Source organism: Cygnus olor, chromosome 18 (genome assembly GCF_009769625.2).
Source record: "Cygnus olor isolate bCygOlo1 chromosome 18, bCygOlo1.pri.v2, whole genome shotgun sequence".
NCBI classification, from domain to species: domain Eukaryota; kingdom Metazoa; phylum Chordata; class Aves; order Anseriformes; family Anatidae; genus Cygnus; species Cygnus olor.
In genome coordinates this window covers 13,029,436-13,049,473 of record NC_049186.1, presented here as the reverse complement: position 1 = coordinate 13,049,473, position 20,038 = coordinate 13,029,436, and the positions used below count along the sequence as shown (strand labels likewise).

At 41.7% G+C, this 20,038-nt stretch overlaps 1 protein-coding gene across 2 annotated transcripts; it reads left to right on the top strand.

The window, feature by feature from the left end:
* The first annotated feature begins 1,266 nt into the window (after positions 1 to 1,266).
* On the top strand, positions 1,267 to 19,458 carry DUS1L (dihydrouridine synthase 1 like). Of its 2 annotated transcripts, none has more exons than XM_040530403.1 (13): positions 1,267 to 1,798; positions 4,273 to 4,381; positions 5,030 to 5,080; positions 7,585 to 7,697; positions 8,454 to 8,536; positions 8,725 to 8,828; positions 9,761 to 9,905; positions 10,646 to 10,742; positions 11,107 to 11,195; positions 11,444 to 11,610; positions 12,164 to 12,201; positions 14,206 to 14,281; positions 19,058 to 19,458. In XM_040530403.1, the coding sequence occupies exons 1-13, from the start codon at positions 1,562 to 1,564 to the stop codon at positions 19,090 to 19,092; spliced, it is 1,344 nt and encodes a 447-aa protein (XP_040386337.1). In that variant the 5' UTR covers positions 1,267 to 1,561; the 3' UTR covers positions 19,093 to 19,458. The 2 variants fall into 2 exon arrangements, with proteins under 2 accessions (XP_040386337.1, XP_040386336.1); XM_040530402.1 differs by lacking the exon at positions 19,058 to 19,458 and adding an exon at positions 14,643 to 14,993 and having other exon boundaries at positions 1,282 to 1,798.
* Positions 19,459 to 20,038: the final 580 nt, after the last annotated feature.

Below are 20,038 nucleotides of genomic sequence, written 5' to 3'. Positions count from 1 at the left end.
CTTTTTTTGCCAAATGCAATAACTTTAAAAAAAAAAAAAAAAAAGCTCTGAAGTGTCATAGATTAACAGAACTCGCGCGACTTTAAACAATTATCCCAGACAGCTGAAGTGGAGAAGCTTTCTGTCTCTGGAAATGAGAGAGGTCAAGTAAAATCCAAAAGATTTAGGATAGAGTAGTGAAAAGGAAGCAGTCATTTGTTACTCCTGCAATTAGTTAAGATTGAGCACCTTGCCTGCAAATCAGGGTCAAAAGAAAGGAAGAATAAACTCTGGAGAAACAGCGCAAGGGGAAAGGGGAGGGTTGGAGAGTCTGGGTATTTAAAATAGCAGAACTGATTGCTTAGGCCTCTGGAAGGTAGTGGAAGAGGTGGTAGGAAAGAACCAGAAGAGCTTCAAGCTTAGCTATTCCTTGCAGCAGGATTCATCACAACCATGAGCGCTAGAAAAGCAGGGGGGAGAAATGTGGGATTAGGCAGTGAACTTGAACTGTGAAGGCTGTCAGGAGACAAGCTCTAGCAGACTCTGAACAATTGGAGAGTAGGTAGAACCCCTCTTAGACTATGTTTGTTGGAACGATTTTGTTTCAATTTTCTCTCTTTTGAGGAAGAAAATGTCTAATGCTGTGACTAAATAAGTTACATTGATATGAGTGGAGTAGAAATGTGGCATTTTTTTATTTTTTTACTTTCCTGAAGGTACTCGCTGATGGGAAATCTTGTACTGTGTCACCCCTGTGGTGATCAGTATTTTCTAAACTGACACAGAAGTGTAGTTTTGTCACATATGTTGTTTGGTTCAGTGGCTCATTCCACTTCTCTGCGCTGGTGTTACCTATCCATCCCTTTCATAACTTCGAGGATAAGTGAGGTCCCTCTTTCAGTCCAAGTTCACACGATAGTCAACAACCACTTCACCATGGTGTGTGCTGGGGGATAGCAGATGAAGTGCAAGACCAAAGACGCTTCTCAGGACTTGGGCACTGCACTGGGGGAAGATGGGTGTGCTGCCCACTACCACGGGGTGCTCCGGCCAACTACTGCTGCACAGGTCGCGCCAAGGGAGGCACGACCGGCGGACGGGGCTCATCGTGGTGGATCACAGCGGGCCGCGGGAGAGCCGCACGAGCAGTGGCACCGCCACCGGGCGCCGGCGTTGAGGCCGCCCGTGCCCGCCATCACGGCGGCTGCCCCTCAGGCTGGGGCGGCGCGCGGCTACGCAGGGCCTCGGATCGGAACAGCCCTGTAACGTCCCGTCCGGTACCGCCCTCCGCGACCGTACACGCGGTGAGCGCGACCCCCGCGCTGCTTCACGGGGGAGATGATCTCGCCGTGAGGACTCCTCCGCGCGCGGCCCCTGCCGGGAACGCTGAGGTTTCCGGAGGGGACGGTGCGCAGCTGCACTGCTGAGCCGGCCGGAGGGAGATGGCGGTTGCACCGTCCGGCCGCCTCTGTGCCCTGCCAGGGCTCGGCGTTCGCGCCCGCCTCCAGGCCTCAGGCGGCGGTTGCGAGCCCCGGTACAGCGGCGCGAGGCGGCAGCTGCCGCAGCGCCGCGCGGGCGGGATATGCCGAAGCTGCGCGGGGAGGCTTTCTGGCGGGAGACGCTGCGGAGCGCCCACTACGTGGTGGCGCCCATGGTGGACCAGAGCGAGCTGGCCTGGAGGCTGTTGAGCCGCCGCCACGGTGCCCAGCTCTGCTACACGCCGATGCTGCATGCCCAGGTCTTCCTCAGGGACGCCAACTACCGCCGCGAGAACCTCTACGGCGAGGCCTGTCCCGAGGACCGCCCGCTCATCGTGCAGGTGAGCGCCAGGACCGACCGCTCGGTTCGCTCCCGAATCGGCAGCCCCTACCGGGCCAGCCCTAGCGCCGCCAGCAGCGGCGGGGACTGCCGGGAAGAGCTTCCTGGGGGTTCGCCTTGCAGCGTGCTCTTGGGCAACAATGCGAAAGTCAGTCAACGTTGCCAAATGCGCCCTTGCCCTCGTCATCCACCCTTTGTGTTCGTAAATTCAGCCGTTCTCCAAACCTTCACGAGGACAAACTAGTCCATTTTACACAGATTTCAAAGTGGTTGTACAGTATGACAGAAAAATCATTTTCTTCACGTAGTAAGTACCAGGAACAGTACTTAGCTCGTGAAGACAAATGTGTTTTTCTGTTCACCCCATGGCTAGCAGAGAGGATTTGGTGTCTTAACCACAAAGACCTGAAGCACTAGACTTCTAACACGGTGTCAGTCCTCTGCCCCTTGTCTTTGAAGATAGACTGCAGTTGGTCTTTTCTGGAGTCAAGGCTTGTTCCAGATCTTGTACCAGTCTAGGAGAATCACGTTTTTTTAAATGGGTCTCTGAAACCACGATCTCAGTGCTTAGCTATAGTAAGAGACAGAAGAGCAAATGCAAGGAAAAGTACACCCCTTTAAGCTTGTTTTACTAGCGCTGTGTGAGGTTCGGGTGCTTCTTACCACTCCATCCCAATGAGGGAGGGGCCTGTGGAGCTGGAGAATAATGCAGGGAAAGACAGTCAGTGTGAGCAGAGGAATGGTGTGATTATGAATATGAGCCAGCAGCGTGCCCTGGCAGCTGCCAGAGTGCATCAGGCACGACATTGCTAGCCAAAGGGAGTGATCATCCCACTTTGCTCTATGCTGGTGTGGCCTCACCTTGAGTACTGTGTGCGGTTTGGGGCAACAACAATTATAAGGAGGACCTAAAGTGTCCAAAGGAAAGTGACAAAGATGGTGAAGAGTCTAGACATGAAGATAGATGAGGAGCAGCTGAATTCACTTGGATTGTTCAGCCTAGAAAAGAGGCGACTGAGGGAAGGCCTCATGGCAGCCTACAGCCTCCTCACAAGGGGAGCAGAGGGGCAGGCGCTGAGCTCGTCTCTCTGGTGACAGTGACAGGACCTGAGGGAACGGCATGGAACTGCGACAGGAGAGGTTCAGGCTGGATGTTAGGAAAAGGTTTTTCACTGAAAAGGTGATCGGGCACTCGGCCAGGCTTCCCAGGGAAGAAGTCACAGCACTAAGCCTGTCAGAGTTCAAGAAGCATTTTGACAACACTTTCAGACATACAGTTTGATTTTTAGGTGTTCCTGTGCACAGCCAGAAGTTTGACAGATAATCCTTGAGGGGTCCTTCCAACTCAGGATATTCTATGATTCCATCAGAATGTACTAAAAGGAGACAGCAAACTAAATCCCTCTTTCTGATTCAGAAAGTAAAGCTTTCATCTACTTTGTTCTTCACACCCTCTTTTCTACAGGGCACCAAAATACCTTGGATATCTGCCATCACGGAGCTTCTTTCTTCAGTACTCTTTTCTGTTAGCGGACTATTCTTACACTTCTGGACAGGCTTGGGTTTTGTCATAGGCACTGGGAAGTAGATCAGGCAGAAATATATATGAGCCCATTGTTCCCTGGAGCATTTATTTTCCATGTAAAAATACACATTGATGTGGCTTGGTTGGAGGTTTTCTGTCATTTCAGAGAAGGCAAATGACTTTCCTGGCTTTGGTCAGTGTCAGCTGTGATTTGTAAAGTGTTATGGGGTTTTAAGTAATGCTTTTTCACATATTTGTTTCCGTTTAAATCCATATTATTTAAATTTAAAGATACAGTGGATTATTTTTTGTTAATAAAACATTTTAGAAAATGTGTTTAAAACAATACTTGCGAAGAATGGTCTGTCTCTATCCTCTTCAACAAAACAGCTTCAAATTAACGTAATCGTTTGTAACAAATCAATGTTTTCTCAATGTTTTAAGCGTGAAGTTAATTATTTTTGTGACCAAGCATTTGATTAACAGCCCAGTGTGTCTATTTCACATTCTGCACAGGTCAATTCAGTTTAGAGGCAATGGTATTTATTAGTATCTACAAAGTTTGAATTGTCTCAAGACCCTGAGACAGACACCATAAGTAACTCCTTTCTTCTGCATTACCTTTTATGTATTCAAATACTTCAGCTGTTTGTTGTACGGGGAATTTGAAGAGTTGTTTCCTCTTATTGATGGGTGCCACATGTAAAATACTCTGCAAATATTTCTTTGCCTCTTGATGCTTATCTTTCTCATTTTGTCATTTGAAATTTGAGGCTCTTTAGCTGGTGTCACAGATCTTTTTGAGAAATGACAGTTGTTACGAGCTGTGTATATTATGCCCATTTTTTGTAGCGACTGGTTGCTTTGTAAGTATGTCATAGAAATAATGTTATCAGTACTTGAAAAAAAGCTATTGCCTGATTTTTTCCACTTGTTTTTGTCTTTCTCAGTTCTGTGCCAATGACCCTGAAGTGTTTGTCCAAGCAGCACTATTGGCTCAGGATTACTGTGATGCCATAGACCTAAATTTGGGTTGTCCCCAGATGATTGCAAAGAGAGGTATGTGCAAATCTGAGCCCTGGATAAACAAAGAAATTGCATGTTTTAAATGTGTACTTTGGCAGTAAGACATCAAAAGGACCAAATTAAGCCTTGGTGTGGGTGGCTGCAGTACTGTTGAAATCAGACTTAATTGCATCCACTTTAATAGGTACAGATTTGTAATACCTAAAGCAAAATTAGGTACACTAATAATTCCTACTTCTCTTGAGTGATCACTCTTACATCTAGAATATTCTTCAAAAAATTCATTTTTTAGCAAGAGCTTGATTTTTTTCTGATTTCAATCAAAGACCCTAAATTCAAAAAACTACATTTAAAATAATACTAAGCTGTCACTTAGTGTCTCCTGTTTCCTTGATACACTCAGAGTTTATTCACATTAGCATATAAGAGGATAAAACCTGCTGAACCCTTAAGAGTATTGCAAAGGTAGCTATATTTCAAAAGCCAGAACCAGCGTAGTAAATCTAGGATGGCATGGAAAACAGAACAATCCAACTCTTCCAGTTTGGGAAGGACAGAACAACTCTGTTTCTGTCAGTGAGGCATCAGTGTCTGTATCTTTGTGTGTGAATGTTTATGAAAGCTGTATACTTCAGAACCTTACTGTTCCGCACAAGTCTGTCATATGCTATTTTATTATAGGTCACTATGGAGCATTTCTGCAAGAGGAATGGGATCTTCTCCAGAGAATGAGTAAGTCTTTAGAAAGGCCTCACTTCAGAGGCTTAATTTGAGAGGGAATGGGATGAATTCATCAGTAAGAGGAGGCTTAGTTTTTGTGGGGATAAGGGGTGCAGCAGGTTTATTTGGGGAAGGTTGGGGGGGGTATTTATTTTATTTTATTTATTTTATTTATTTTATTTTATTTTATTTATTTTACTACTGTATTTGTATTCCAATGGCACCCTCGTGGTACTTTATGATATCCCAGTACAAACTAGGTCTGCTAAAAGACTTTTGTACCTTTCATGTTAGGTGAAAGTGAGTCGTTTAAATCCCAGTCTAGTGATGGCTTAGTGGCTCTTCAACTCTAGAAATAGGAGAATACCCAGCACCTTACTTTTTAACTTTGAAACTCTCAAGTACCAGGGAGGGTGTTTCTTTCTGACATTACAGTTGCCCTTTTGTTATCAGCTCAGCGTACTTTTTCTGTCCACATCTTAACAAATTATGCCTCTCTTCTTCAAACTTGTGTAGGATGTTCTTGAGATGTTGGTAGTGGTTGTGAACAATATTGTATGTGTGTATATATATATACATATATATATAAATAAATACATTTGGAACTGCTTTCTTTTTAAGAAAGCTTTTGATCATTGTATAGAGCCAAGAATGTCTTCCCCCCACTTCAAAGCAAGTGTCTGAACTGTGATGTTATAGACTCTTACTTCTGTTGTGTTCCCTGTAGTCCAGGGAGTCTTGAATGATATACAGCAAAAAGACACTGCTGGGAACCTAGAAAGATAGACAATGCTTTTTTGCCCATCACGTAATGCGGTTGTTAGGGTGCTTCTCTTTGGAGTGAAAGATGTAAATCAGAACAGCCTCAAGGTGAGAAGAGAACCCAGGGCATTTGGTTTGTAAGAGAGTTGTCTTATTAGGCTATTCTGTAAGAGCTGGGCAAAGCTTCTGCCTCTTCCTCCTTCTCCACACAGTACTGTTTTCTGCTTGGACCTGTATACACCTCACTTGCTCCTTCAAAAGAGTGGTAGGAAGTACTGACCACTAGAACTTCTAGGATTTCGATTAGAAGAAAACCGGTGCCTTCATGCATTATACATCTAAGCTCTGGAAGAAAATAGAATTTCAGGCATGCCACTGCTCAGCATTTTCTGTTGGCTGTTTCATTAGCCCTCTTTTTGGTAGCATTCCAATTCCATGCCCTGTGTAAAGACTATGGAAGTTTAACATGATGTTCTAGATTTTACCCTGACCCGGTTAAGTTTCCTACTTGACTGGGTTCACAACCTACCTCAGTCAAAGAATGGTTGAGGTTGGAAGGGACCACTGGAGGTCATCTGGTCCAACTCCTCCTGTGCATACAGGTACACCTAGGGCAGGTTGCACAGGACTGAGTCCGGATGGCTTTTGAAGCTCTCCGAAGAAGGAGACTCCACAACCTCTTTGGGCAACCTGTTCCAGTGCTCTGTCACCTACACAGTAAAGTGCTTCCTGATTTTTGGATGGAACCTCTTGTGTTCCAGTTTGTACCCAATTCCTCTTTTCCTGGCACTGGGCACCACTGACAAGAGCCTGACTTTGTCTTCATTGCAGGCCCCCTTCAGGTATTTGTAGACATTGATGAGATCCTCCTGAGCCTTCTCTTTTTTAGACTAAACAGTCCCCCCTCTCTCATCTTTTCTTCATAGGAGTGATGCTCCAGTCCCTTTACAGTCCAAGTGGCCCTACATTGGACTCTTTCCAGTATGTCCATGTCTCTGTTGTACTGGGGGAGGGGGGGGGGGGGGGAGGTGAATGGACACAGCACTTCAGTTGCAGCCCCACCAACGATGAGTAGAGTGGAAGAATCACCTCCTTCGACCTGCTGGTGATACTTTGCCTAATGCATCCAAGAATTCTGTTAACCTTCTTAGCGGCAAGGGCACACTGCTGACTCGTGTTCAACTTGGTGTCCACCAGGACTCCTAGGTCCTTTTCTGCAAAGTTGCATTCCAGCTGGGTGGCCCTAGCATGTACTGGTGCCCCCAGCATGAACAGTCAATGAGCTGCTGGTTGTCATGGACAAGGCTCTACTCATAATTATTTGGATGATAATTTAGAAAGAAGCAAAGGATCTCTAGTAGGAAATCTAGACAAGCAAGTGTTAATGTTGTTGGCAGAGTAGGAGGGATGCAACATGCTGTGACAGTAGTAGACCTGTATCAGTGGTTAAGATTTGAGGGGGGAGGTCCTTTAGAGTGAAGGTTAAATATGGTGGAAGAGTTAGATCTATTAAATGCTGAGCATTTAATGCCTCCTTATTAGAATGCAGGTTTTGCTCATCATTGTTTACTATCAGTTGATGAACCTCTACAATAAGGATTGCAGAGGACATTGCTCATTGTTTAAGCTGTGAGAACTGCATAGCATTAACTTTTCAGGCTTTTTCCATCACACCCAGTATCTGATCTTGAGGAGAATAGGCACGCTTCATAGCATTGTGCAGCCCACTTACCTGTCTTTTCAATCTTTCCCAGTTTTGCTGGCTAACGAGAAGCTCTCTGTTCCCATCACATGCAAAATCCGTGTTTTCCCAGAAATTGACAAGACAGTGAAGTATGCACAGATGCTGGAGAAAGCTGGCTGCCAGGTAAGGAGGCAGCTGCTCCCTGTACTTTTGCATTGGACACATATCTCCGTGTAAAGCATCTTACGACCAGATCTTGATGTACTGTGGAGATGAGTAGGCTATGTTGTTTTACAGAGAAGGAAAATGGGGCATAATGTGATTGTATATATTAGCAGTCATAGGCAGCAAGCAGTTCAGTAGTGTGATATGGAACAGGTCATGAGTTCAGTCTCTGTTGTAATCACTTCACCATGTGACATCTTTCACTGTGGGTGAGCACCTCAGCCTACCAAAGAACTGCAGGAGGCAGTGTGAATGTATGAAATACACAGGGCTATATATATATATATTAAAAAATAAAAAAAGTAGTATCAAAGGTCACCACCACCAGTTAAGAAATAAGCAAACCTTCTGGGATTTAATTTCAGAGGCAGTCTGTAGTTAGAGACAGTACTGCCAGTGTTTAGGCCTTCTGCTGAGGGGCATGCCAGATCAATATATCACAAACAGGAGCCAATGCAATAGGAAATCTATAGCTTCTCCCAAGATAAGACCTTGTTGTGCCATGGAGCAGCAAGATGAATGAAGCCCAGGACTCTTGTCATGGTAGGTGACCTGGTAATACCTTTCCGTGATACCAACAGCCCTGCACTTTTTAAATAGCACTGGGAATTCAGTAGCATCCATGAAATGCACAGGGTTAAAGTAAATCTTTTGTTAGTGGATTTGTTCCAGTGGTTCATACACTTAAAAAGTAAACGGAACTTTGTGTTCTAGCTGCTGACTGTCCATGGCCGTACTAAAGAACAGAAGGGACCACTTGCTGGCGTGGCATCCTGGGAGCACATTCAAGCTGTTAGGTTAGTGAGCAGTACCAATCTTAATGGATTTCTGCTAGCACACTATGAAGGGCGATTTTTTTTTTTAAGCAGTGAGTGCAATGGCACCGAAGTGTGAATTTGTGTGACAGGAGTAGGACTTCTGGATTGACTCTAAAGAGTCCTTCCTAATTCTCAATATTATGCATCTGTTTTATTCACTGGTATAGAAAAGCCGTGAGCATTCCTGTGTTTGCAAATGGAAACATCCAGTGTCTCAGTGACGTGGAAGAATGTATCCGTAAGACAGGAGTGCATGGTGTCATGACTGCAGGTAAAGAAAATGAGCTTTTACTGTTAATAGGTGAGGATACAAACTGTTTCTTACTCTCTTTAGCAGCCCCATACACATTTATTAAAAGCCTACATCAGGCTGTCATGGTGAACAACTTAGATTGAAAGCTGAGTGGCCTTTCTCTGTCCTCTTACACTGGCTATCTCTTACCAGGACCAGGAAGCACTTTACAGTAAGAATTGTTGTGTTGAACTTGTAGTACCATTGAGTGGATAGCTCAAGTCTAATTACGTGACAAAGACATACAGGACTCCTGTCTGGGAATATTTCCACAGCATCAGTTAATCAGTGGAATAGTTTTTGAATGGGTCTTGATGCAGTAAGTGTGTCCACTGATTAAGATTCCTGCAGCTGATTCATGTTTGGTTGGGATAAGAAAGAAGTGGTATTACTTGCTACAAGAAGATAGGATAGACATCAGAAAAAGCTTCCAGTCACTTGCACAGTTAAAGCAATGAAACGTGATACCTGGGACATTGTCGAATCTTATTTTTAAGAAAACACAGATTAACAAAATGTTTATCAAACTACTAGAGCAAGGCATAGTGAGATGCTGTATTTGCAAACTTAAGCCAAACAAATGAGAGTACAGACATACCATTGTCTAAATATTTAACCATTGGCCAAGCATTGATTTCTCTTTTATTGAATGTTTTTGTGGAAAGGTTAGATGCCTTTGTGGTTAATATTTTAATTAGGTATGATCTATTGTGCTCAATTAAGAATTATACAGTGAAATATAGTATCCTGAAGTCAGGCTAGAATTTATGGACCCTTTGTTTCTCTTTGTGGCTGATGTGTCTGTAACTGGCCAGAACAATCACAACAGAGCTGACCAACTACAGAGCCCAGATTTTGTTGTCCATTATAATCCTGAAATGAAAGTTTGAGTGTTTCTCTTCATTCCCTAGAAGGTAATCTTCATAACCCAGCTTTGTTTGAGGGCCGAAATCCATTGGTGTGGGAGATGGCTGAGGAGTATCTGGAGATAGTGCAGAAGTACCCTTGTCCGCTGTCTTATGTTAGGGCTCATCTCTTCAAGCTCTGGCATCACACGTGAGTATCTCCAGAAAACACTTCATGTTTTCAGGTGTATTCCTGCTTAACAAGTGTCTGGCTTTTCTATACAAGATATGATTTAGTAGCTTAGCAGGTAGTATTGGTGATAGGAGGACAGTTGGACTAGATGATCTTGTAGGTCCTTTCCAACCTTGTGTTTCTACGATTCTATGATTCTATACAAGAATTTGTCTGACCCGAATTAGTATGTTGCAAGGTTTTCTTTCCTGGACCTGCCTGGAGAGAATGTGGGCTGAAGCCTTTACCCTTCACTACAGGGAAACAGGGCTTGGGGAATGAACAAGTTACCACGCGATAAGCTAGGGTGTGAGCTTGCAGCACATCTGCTACTGTGTGGTAATTGCCTATATGCATACATGCACTTTGGCAAACATGAGTTAACTAACTTCTCATTCATTGTGAGGCAAGCTATCTCACATTTATTGTGGAGTAAGAGCATGGTCATGGGCAGTTACTGAGTAGCTGATGCACGGTATGTTTATGTTAGCTTATCTTAGAGTATCTTGTTTACGTGCCCAAACTTGCAAGTATTTACCTGAAAGAGTAGCAGGTGTCTGTGCTTCTTTCTGGACTTACAAGAAAGAAGATAAGCTGCTACCACAGGCAAATGCAGTGAGAAAAATCTGTAAAAAGCTTTTATAAAAGACATTTTTAGATGATCTCCTTAGACTAGCAGTAATGAATAAACATGACTTGATGTTTGGGATTTGTCTCAGGCTTCAAGTTTACCAGCAGCTGCGTGAAGAATTAGCAAAAGTGAAGACTCTAGAGGGAATTGTAGATGTCAACAGGGAGCTGAAGCTACGATGCCAGGTACCAAGATGGGCCCTAATCTCCCAGAACAACTCTGTCTGCATTTGGTGGGAACATACCATGTATGTCACACAGTTGATGTCTGTTAGCCACCTCACTGGAACTTCGAGGCTTACGAACTGTGATATGGGTAGCTTACTACAGTACCAGCCCCTTAAGCCCAAACAGCTTTGCATCGGTGAAAGCTGATTTAGGAGTTACAAATCTTCGTCATTTCATCTGTCTTACTAGAGGTTTTTTGACTATATTTAACTCTCAGTAGCAATTATTTTAAATTACTCTTTGTGGTTTCCTGGAGTTTGAGGCATTATTTAGAGTATTTCCTGAGAACTACAGGAAAACTGACTGTAACTCTACGCTGCAGGAAGAAATAGCTAATCAGAAAGAAGGAGAAAAGCCAAAAGAAGGGTTGCCTTTTTTCCACTGGATCTGTCAGCCATACATCAGGCCAGGGTGAGTTACCTATTTTAACATGACCAGGTACACATATGCTTTTCCTGCTCATGCTGTCAGTGCAGAGTCCTTCAGTTCTGTTCTAGGAGCTTACATACATTTAAAAACAAATGAAAACTCTTGGTTATACTTATTGTGGCTTTTCCTTTATTTTCTTGATTATTGTTTTGTTCATGGGGATGTTGCTCATTGTAGGGAACACCTACATCTTCCCTTCAGCCAACTTATAATGATGTGCACCATTTCAGGCCAAAGGAGAGATGCAAGGAGAATGGAACCAGGGGGACTGAAAAAGGTGTGCGAGGGAAACGTGCTCTGGAAGAGGATGAAGATGGAAATTCTGAGCTTCTATCAAAGAATAAGCAAAAAAAGAAGTTAAGAAATCCAAATAAAAGCTTTGATCCATCTTTAAAACGTAAGTTCCATCTATTGGCATATATACAGTGGAAGTTGCTGGTATTAACTTTGACATAAGTTGCCACTATTTTCTTCTTGTCTATGTAGTTGTAGAAACTTCTTTTTAAAGATGGGGCATTATAGGAAAACTTTGGTAGTAGGCAACATTTATTCAAATTGCATTCATTAGGAAAGCTATCTAATCATCAAAGAAGTAGGTCAATGTCCACTACAAGCAACTTTTTAAGCTCCAAATACTTTACAAATTAAATTTTATCAGTTGCTAGTATTTGAAATTGAAATTGCATATGCATTTCAAGCAAATTTCCTCCTCTTTTGCACTAGATCTGAGATTTAAAACTGTTATGTTTATAGCTGTTATGCATATAGCTTAGACACACTGTCAATGTATCTTTACCTTCTTTGCACAATTTTTTGAGGTACTGTATTTCTATCTCAAAGAGTCCCCCTGTGGCTGGAGAGGCACCAAGCTTTGTCTGATCCTGCATTTTTGAATTTATTCTTTCCATATGAAAACACTATTGCTGAAATCAGGTCTCTGTCTTTTCCAGCCAAATATGCAAAATGTGATCAGTGTGGGAACCCTAAGGTAAGTCAGTGCCAGTGTCTGTTAAAGCACTTCTGAGGTAGGGCCATACCAATGTCCATTAATGTATGCATGCTAAGTTCTGGTGATATGCTGGGGGACGGGGAAAATGTCCATGTCCAGGCAAAAGCCTCTTAGCTATTAACTGTAACCAGTTTCTGAATTGAAGGTGCTGCATAAAACTCACACAAATGTAGATGCTTTGAGATCATTTGCCTTTCCAAAAAACACAGTTTTACTGCTCTGAGGATATTTATTGCTGAGACAGTTGAGTTGGATAAAACTCTCAGGAGCTCTTGGAAACAAATCTCCAAACATCCAGTAATTACACATGGCTATTCTGTGAAATTACAGCAAAACCCCTTTCGCTAGGGTCAATGGTGGGTGTTTTCTGCAAGGATTGAGTATTTAAATAACTGGTCTAATAACTAGTTTACTAATACAAGCACTCTAAACATCATCCATTATGGTTTGTACTGAGTATCAGGCAGCATCTGTTTTTTTTTTGTTTGTTTGTTTTGGATTTATGTTCTTAATCAGAATAAGAATGAGCACCTAGTCACTCTCAGTTGTGTTTTTGAACTTCAGCTAGTAGATGAACATGAACATTCATCATTAGCAATGTTTAACAAACCAGCTATTTTCCACATTATGTATAGCATAGGTATTTGAAAAAAAGCAGTTTTGTGGAATTGTTTGTTTGTTTTGGTGGTGGTGTTCTGTTTTTTTGTTTTTCCTTGGGGAATACAGCTCTTTCCCAGACAGGGAAATGTCACTGAGCTGAGTGAGCAGTGTTTACCGCTGCTACCATAGACATACATGCATACGTAGACATACAAGGAGGATTTAAGTGCAAGAAACAATTCTGTGTCCTAGCTGAAAAAGCAGTAGAGCTGTAGCAGCTTGGGAGGGGGCAGGGGTGGGGAAAAAGGGGTTGGTGACAGATGCTGTATGTCTGTTTTGGGACATTGTTACAGCACCTTATATACAGCAGCCAACTAGGGCCCAGTTTTGAACTGCAGCAACAGAAATAGATTTCTTGATGCATTCATTAGTGGGAAAATGTTGCGCTTTCATCTAGCCTGTTTTCAAAGCCAGCCTGTTTCATAGCTGGCCAAGTAACACAGCTTGGTGGTTCAACTGTCATCGTTTGAAATGGGGCTTGGACTCATTTTTGTTTTGCCTTTCAATCATTGTAATGTTGCAGGTTGCCCTTCGAGTCTTTAGAATGGGGTCTGTATTTTTTTTTTTCCCTAGGTGCTAAGTTTCTAAGCTCTGTCATGTAAGGGCTACAGAGAAGGTTTTTTTTTTGTTTGTTTGTTTTTTTAAAAGATTATTTTAATGGGGAAAAAAAAAAAAAAACAACTCAAAGCTCATTAAGCATGGGTGAGTAAAGCATTCGAGACACCTAGTCTGGTTTTGCCGAGCTGTAAAATATCCAACTGAATTACTGCCCTCCCCTGAAGAAGGGTCATACCTTATATTTTTATACTTCGGTGTATTTAGTCTGAAAAAAAAAAAAAGGGCAGTAATTGATGTGGTAACATTTATTTATTTTAGGCAGAGTTTCAGATGGTACCAAGCATCTCTGGTCAGGCACCTTGTTTCAGGTAGTACTTTTGTAAAGAAATACAGAAATACTGTAACAAATATCATAACTCTTGTTCCAAAGTGCTTGTGACATTTGCCTGCTTATGGTATGTAACTTGGGCTGCCCAACAGATTAGTGCTGTTGCAGAAGTGGACGGTGGATTTATGTATTTTTTTATTTTTGTTTCTCTGCATAAACTGTCGCTAATAGCTGCGACACCATCCTCCTCACTCTCTGTGACAGCAGCTCTGTCATCTTCATTAGACAGAGGTGTGACTGGCTAATGTATGAGTCCAGGTGTTTTCCAAAGGTCTGAATGTACAGAGCTGGAGTGTTGTTGCTTATTAGAGTTAAATAATGAATTTATTCTCGCTAATAAACTGATATAAGCTTCTTTACACCACCACCCCACCCAGGGCAATAAATGTGTGTTTAACATGTGCCGTGGCTGCTGTAAGAAGAGAGCATTCAAAGAAACAGCAGACTGTCCTGGTAAGTGCAGCTGTTCCTATCAATTTTGTCCTTAGAAATCACTGAGTCTCATCTCCATATATAATATAGTTGTTATTTTAAGCGGGGGGGAGAGAAGGGGAGGGAGGTGGGAAAAAGTGTTAAATTCTACATCCATAGCTAGCTAAAAACTTACAGAGTACAATTACGAGTATGCACTTTCTAGTGTGTGTGTGGGAATTCTTCTTCCAAGCTCTGGGGATGTGTTCTTTCCAGACCAGACCATTAGGACCCATTTTTTCTAGCTACAGGGAAGGAGTTGCTCTGTTTTCCAGTGCGTTCATTTCAGTTTCTTCCCCCCCCCCTTTCCTTTTCATTTTTCTCCTCATCCTTGCTTCTTCAGGTCACGGATTGCTTTTTAAGACCAAATATGAAAAATCTCTTTTGTGGCAGAGCAGTCAAACAGCAATTCAAAACCCAGAGATCAGTCAGAGAGATGTGGATGTTGGGGAGACAGCTGTACTGAAGGAGGCGGATGCTACCACATTGTGAAGCTTTGGAAATGAATAATAAAAGAGCTTCTGAAAGGCCTTTGCTTCCCTGGGCCAAAGAAACTGCCATCTCCAGAGCACTGTCAGCTCTGTGAACTTGTTCCACAGGTTTATTTTAAGTTCTGGACACGTTTATTTAATTAAAACGCTGCTTACTCAGGGAATTTTCCTGCATTTGAAATAAAAAGGATGCAATTAAATTTCTCATGTTTCAAGACTGAAAAGGCTGCATTTGGGTTGGTGGGGCAACCATGTGCTGCCATCACAGTCTGCTTTCATGTAAGTTTACTAGTCGTTCATGTCACATTTTTAATAGTGGGGAATAAATTTCATATATTAGAACAACCTCCTGGAGTGTTAAAAAATAATCATGTTAATGACTCTGTCACTAATGGAAAAGGGCATGTCTGTCTTGAGTTTCAAAAGGCCATATTGTCACCGCAGAAAGGAAGCTGGGGTACTTTGAAAAATGTGAAGATGTAATACGTTGCTATAACCACACTGTGGATTAACAGTTACTGATTTTATACAGTATGCTAAAGCTTAATGCTGTCCCCCAAGCTAAAGGTCAGGAGGAAAATAAAATCTCTATTTTAATAGAGAGGGGTTGCTGAAATAATTTGCTAAATTAGAACCACATCTATGAACTGGTCCTTGCCCACATCTCATAACTACATGATCCTGTTTCTTTTCCATACGATAAGTGCTGTGAAAAAGTGCCTCAAAATCTGCTGCAGTTCTACACATACAAAACCCTACCCTGCCTGTCTTTTTCAAAACCTGCTGCAGTTCTACACATACAAAACCCTACTCTGCCTGTCTTTTATCTTTTTCCCCCTCCATGTGCTTTGCATGTCTCCTAGGCACTCAGTCAGTGCAGCTGTCTGTGTTCAGTATGCTTTCTAGAATCCTAATTATGGAGCATCTTAACCTGCCTCCCAGCCATTCAAAGCACTATACATTGCTGGAAACAGAGAATATATACCTATACCCATACCAAAACAGCTGTTAAAGATCTTTTTAAAAAAAAAACAAAAAAACAACACAACTTTCAGGAACACAGAAATAACAGCATGCTCTGGTAACTAGAAAACCCATTTTTTTTAACTTTTTTTTTTTTAAAATGTTTCAAGAACTGTGCCCATCTTATGCATATATGTCTATATCCATATGTATGTGTGTGCACCCCCCCCCCCCCCCGAAGCTCAGGCAGGATTTAGAGGTCTCATCACCAGTTTATATTTCCTAACCTGCATTACAAACTATGTCATAGAGTCATGAGTTAATACGTGGACTAGAACAGTGTGCTAAAGAGACCAAACTGCTAGGAACTGTAGACCTATTTAAACCATGGGGAACTAGTCTCACTCATACCACTAACACTAAGAGAGCTCACAAAATCATTAGCTCACTAAGCAGAGCACCATATGTGAAGCTGAGGCCTTGGCCTACCCTCATAAGACTCACCCTTGTGCTTTCCTAGTCTGTGTTCAAATTTTCCATACAATTTCTGCAGGCACATTGTCTATCAGCTGATTATGCATATCTTTAGCTGAACATCTGGCTACATTTAACAATCTTTTATCTAGCTCTTGCCATTCATTCCCACTTCAAGTCCTCTAGAGAGATCACAAGAGTTAAGAACTTCATATCCATTTGGAAGTTGAATTAAATGCTGCCTAACAGTTGTGGCATTCTACAGATTGTGACAATAAAAGTAGTTCAAACTCTCCTAATGAGTCTTCCCATTTCATTTGTTCTTTATTACAACAAAATATTTTCCATGGTGTTCTCGGAATAGCATCTTCCAAGCCTTACTCAACTTGCTAACCAAGTCTTTCAGTAGCTTTCATAATTTCTGACTACCCTTGTATTTAATTCAAGTTTAGACACTATCCTGGAAGGTTCTTTCTACTTCACCTTGTGAACAGGAACTAGCACAGAAACCCAGGAGAGGGAAAGAGTGTGGTATTTATCAAAGAGCTCACGATTAGTGTGGGAGTACCAAGTTTAAAAATAATGCCTCTCTGCCTTATTTAAAAATGGAAATTTAAAACCATGCCACCTATCTCCCATGGAAATACTCCACTCCTTCCCTTGCACAGATACACACTTGTAAAGTGTTCCGAACATAGTTCAGAAAAGCCCCTCTTTAATAAAAAGCTAAATGTTCATAATCGTAGCATTTACAACTGCTCACTTAGACCCTTCCCACTTTTTGCAGTTCCCCCCCCCAATATCAGGAAGATCAAGCGTTCTCCCATTCACTGTGCCAGAGAAAATTTACAAAGTCAGAAAAGGCTTTTGCATGAGAAACATTCACTATTGTAAGACAGTAGTGGACTGGTGCTAATGTGAGTGATCTGGGTCATATTCCTAACCAGACAGTTTGATTTTAGATCCTGTCTCCTAAGTACACAGTCTCATCCCCAAATCACCAGTGTGAAAAGATCAAGCTGGCTTCAGGCTCCTGAATTCAGGAAGGGCATTATAGTTGAGAGTCATAAATGGATACATCTGTACAGAATTAGTATTTAAGGCATATTTGTCCCCATCTCCTCTTAACAATAAGCAATGCCAAGAGACATACACATGTTTTTGTCTCCTGGCCCACTGTATGGCAGAAGACTAAAGTGCTCCTAACATAGGACTGGAATAGTGTTCAGTCAGGCCCTGCAACACAAAATTCCCGGTGTGCTTCTAACTACAAATCACTACACTAATGAAAAAGAGATGCAACCTGAACTTTCAATAGACATTACAGAACATCATAATTAATAGATTGCAATCAATGAGTTAACAATGACCAGTGCATCAATTTCTTAACAACCAATGGTTGCAAGTCAGGAGGCACTATTACAACATACATAAAGCAGAACCATTTGCCATTTATGCTGGGCACACCTGCACCTACATTAACCAACTAGGGATTGCTTTCACGCTGGGCAGTACGCTAGTTACCTGGCTTATCTCTAATAAAAAAAAATTGCAGCATGCAAACTCAGCAAGATTATGTCCTATTTTGTTTCTGTTTCAAAAACCTTCAAGAAGAAATACACTATTTAACTTTAATGGAAGTAGAGGGAGGCAGTACTCTGCAATGTAGAATGCTGATGAAGCGAGCCTTGATCTTTGGACTTCTAGGAGACTGGATTCCTGTATTTAAATCTATCTTCAGAGGCATGTAAGAAAAAGCAGTAATAGTTCATCTGACAAAGAAAACTAACTGCCTTTATTTGGCAGCCAGTTTATGACATTTCAGAGAATTAAATGAATAAATCCCAGATTTCAGCATGTATTTACACAACACAGACTTTATGTACACACAGACTTCAGTTACATAAACTGCAGGAGGGTGGTATATACTAGTCAAAGCTATGTGTGCATAAGTATTAGAAAACCTCTGTGAGATGAAGGGTAACACAATTACCAAATCCAATCTCCCACATAAGACAGATTTTCAGATCTTGCTACTTGAATTTTTGTTTGAGTTAGGCCATCTCTTGCTAATAAAGTTATCTTGAGTTTATGACTTAATGCCTACTAAAATCCCAAGGCTAAATCATTTATTTGCTTTCAAGAAACTGTCTTATTTGCATTATGAGTTTACCAAACTTCTAACCACTGAATGTCATACATTTCTCTTAGAGGTTGATATATCATATTAGCAAGTTTCTGTTCCTATCTAATTAATTTAGGCTGATCAAGTTAACCTGTAAGATAATCTAAAGCAGGGCTGTTCTATCAGGTCCTATGAAACCTTGAATTGAATTCATAGATCAGTAAGAACACAAAAGCCAAACTAGTATCAGCTGAAGTACAAAACTCACTTGCAACGCAGAGAATACTTTATCTCTGCTCTTTAACAGCAGAGAGATATGGTTCAGTCCCGTACCAATGCGTTTTTCACCATACTGCACATTCACAGTTAATGGCTACTGAAAAAGGAAATTCTTACTTGTATTACCCTCACTCTCACTCAGAGAGTGGCAAGCCAAAATACTTAATCATGTGGAACACACTGCCTTCCCATTCCCTCCTTCAGGTAGAATGTAATGAAGGATATGATGTAAGAACCTCAGAGAGCCCGATTAAGTTGGTTGAGACTTCAGTCTTTACAAAAAAGTAAATACTTGAACACCACTTTCTACATTTTCCACAATGGGTCTTTATCAGAAGTGTTGTTGTTGCTGTTATTAAAGGTTCCTTATTTGCTTTTCTTATACTACATTGCTTCCATTAGAAATAATACATTATTTGTCAGCAGTTTTGGGAGCCATGCAGAAGATGGAACAATGCTGAAATTTCAACTCAGCTAGGAAGTAATGCCGACAAGGTTACAATAGAGTCCCAGAAACCGGTATACAGATCATATGTTCATGGCAGGGAACAGAGACAGAACTCTTCTTTTCTCCCTCACCCACTGAAATCTCAAATGACAGAAGCTTATGGATGAGGATGGTACACACAGCCATGCTCTAAACACTAAAATAATCTCTCCCCACAGGCTTCCCTCTACAAATCTTACCAACATAGACCACTGTGTTAGGTTCTGGCCAGATAATGATCAAGCATCCCCAGCTGCTCAAACACAATCTTATAACAACAGTTTCTGCATTAACACTCAAATTAGTTTTGCTAATTAAAAAATAACTGCCTTTGCTTAAGGAAAAAAAAAAAAAGCTTCTTCAGTTTTTCATTAATCCCTAACCAGGTCAGGTAAAAAAAAAATTTTACTCCACATGAGGACACCATCAAATACGGGCTACCACTGATACCTCCTTCCTTATCAACAAAAGCTGCTGCACACATTCATGAAGTCCACTTAAATGAAGTATCACTGAACATATCCTGGACATAGCAACATGCTACAGAAACCATAAATCTTTACTCCCTGAATTAGCTCGGTGGTCACAGGGAATCACTGAAGATTCATCACGTGAGTCATTTTCTCATATATTACCTTTTCCCTCTTAGACATTTAAGATAAGAAACTTTCAGTGGTAGAAATAGTGTATGAATGCAAGTTATACAGAACTATATCTGTGCTGTGTTGTATTTCCTGGCATGTTGTTTGGACTGAAGCAGAAGTTAAGCAAAGTCTGGAAGAAATACAGCTAGATGAACCTGAATCAAATCTACAAGACTCTAGAGCAGCAACAGCTTCTTTCACAGGTTGAAGAATTACAAGCCAACGATTCCATACCAAAGCATACACTGAACTTGAACCGTGCCAATGGGCTAAGCA

What these genes read in the sequence shown, in the direction of transcription:
- DUS1L (XM_040530402.1), top strand. Translation starts at nt 1,562, where the DNA reads ATGCCGAAGCTGCGCGGGGAGGCTTTCTGGCGGGAGACGCTGCGGAGC. An exon ending in TGGAGAAAGCTGGCTGCCAG is followed by an intron (nt 7,698 to 8,453) that starts GTAAGGAGGCAG and finishes TTTGTGTTCTAG; the next exon opens with CTGCTGACTGTCCATGGCCG. An exon ending in AGAAACAGCAGACTGTCCTG is followed by an intron (nt 14,282 to 14,642) that starts GTAAGTGCAGCT and finishes TTGCTTCTTCAG; the next exon opens with GTCACGGATTGCTTTTTAAG.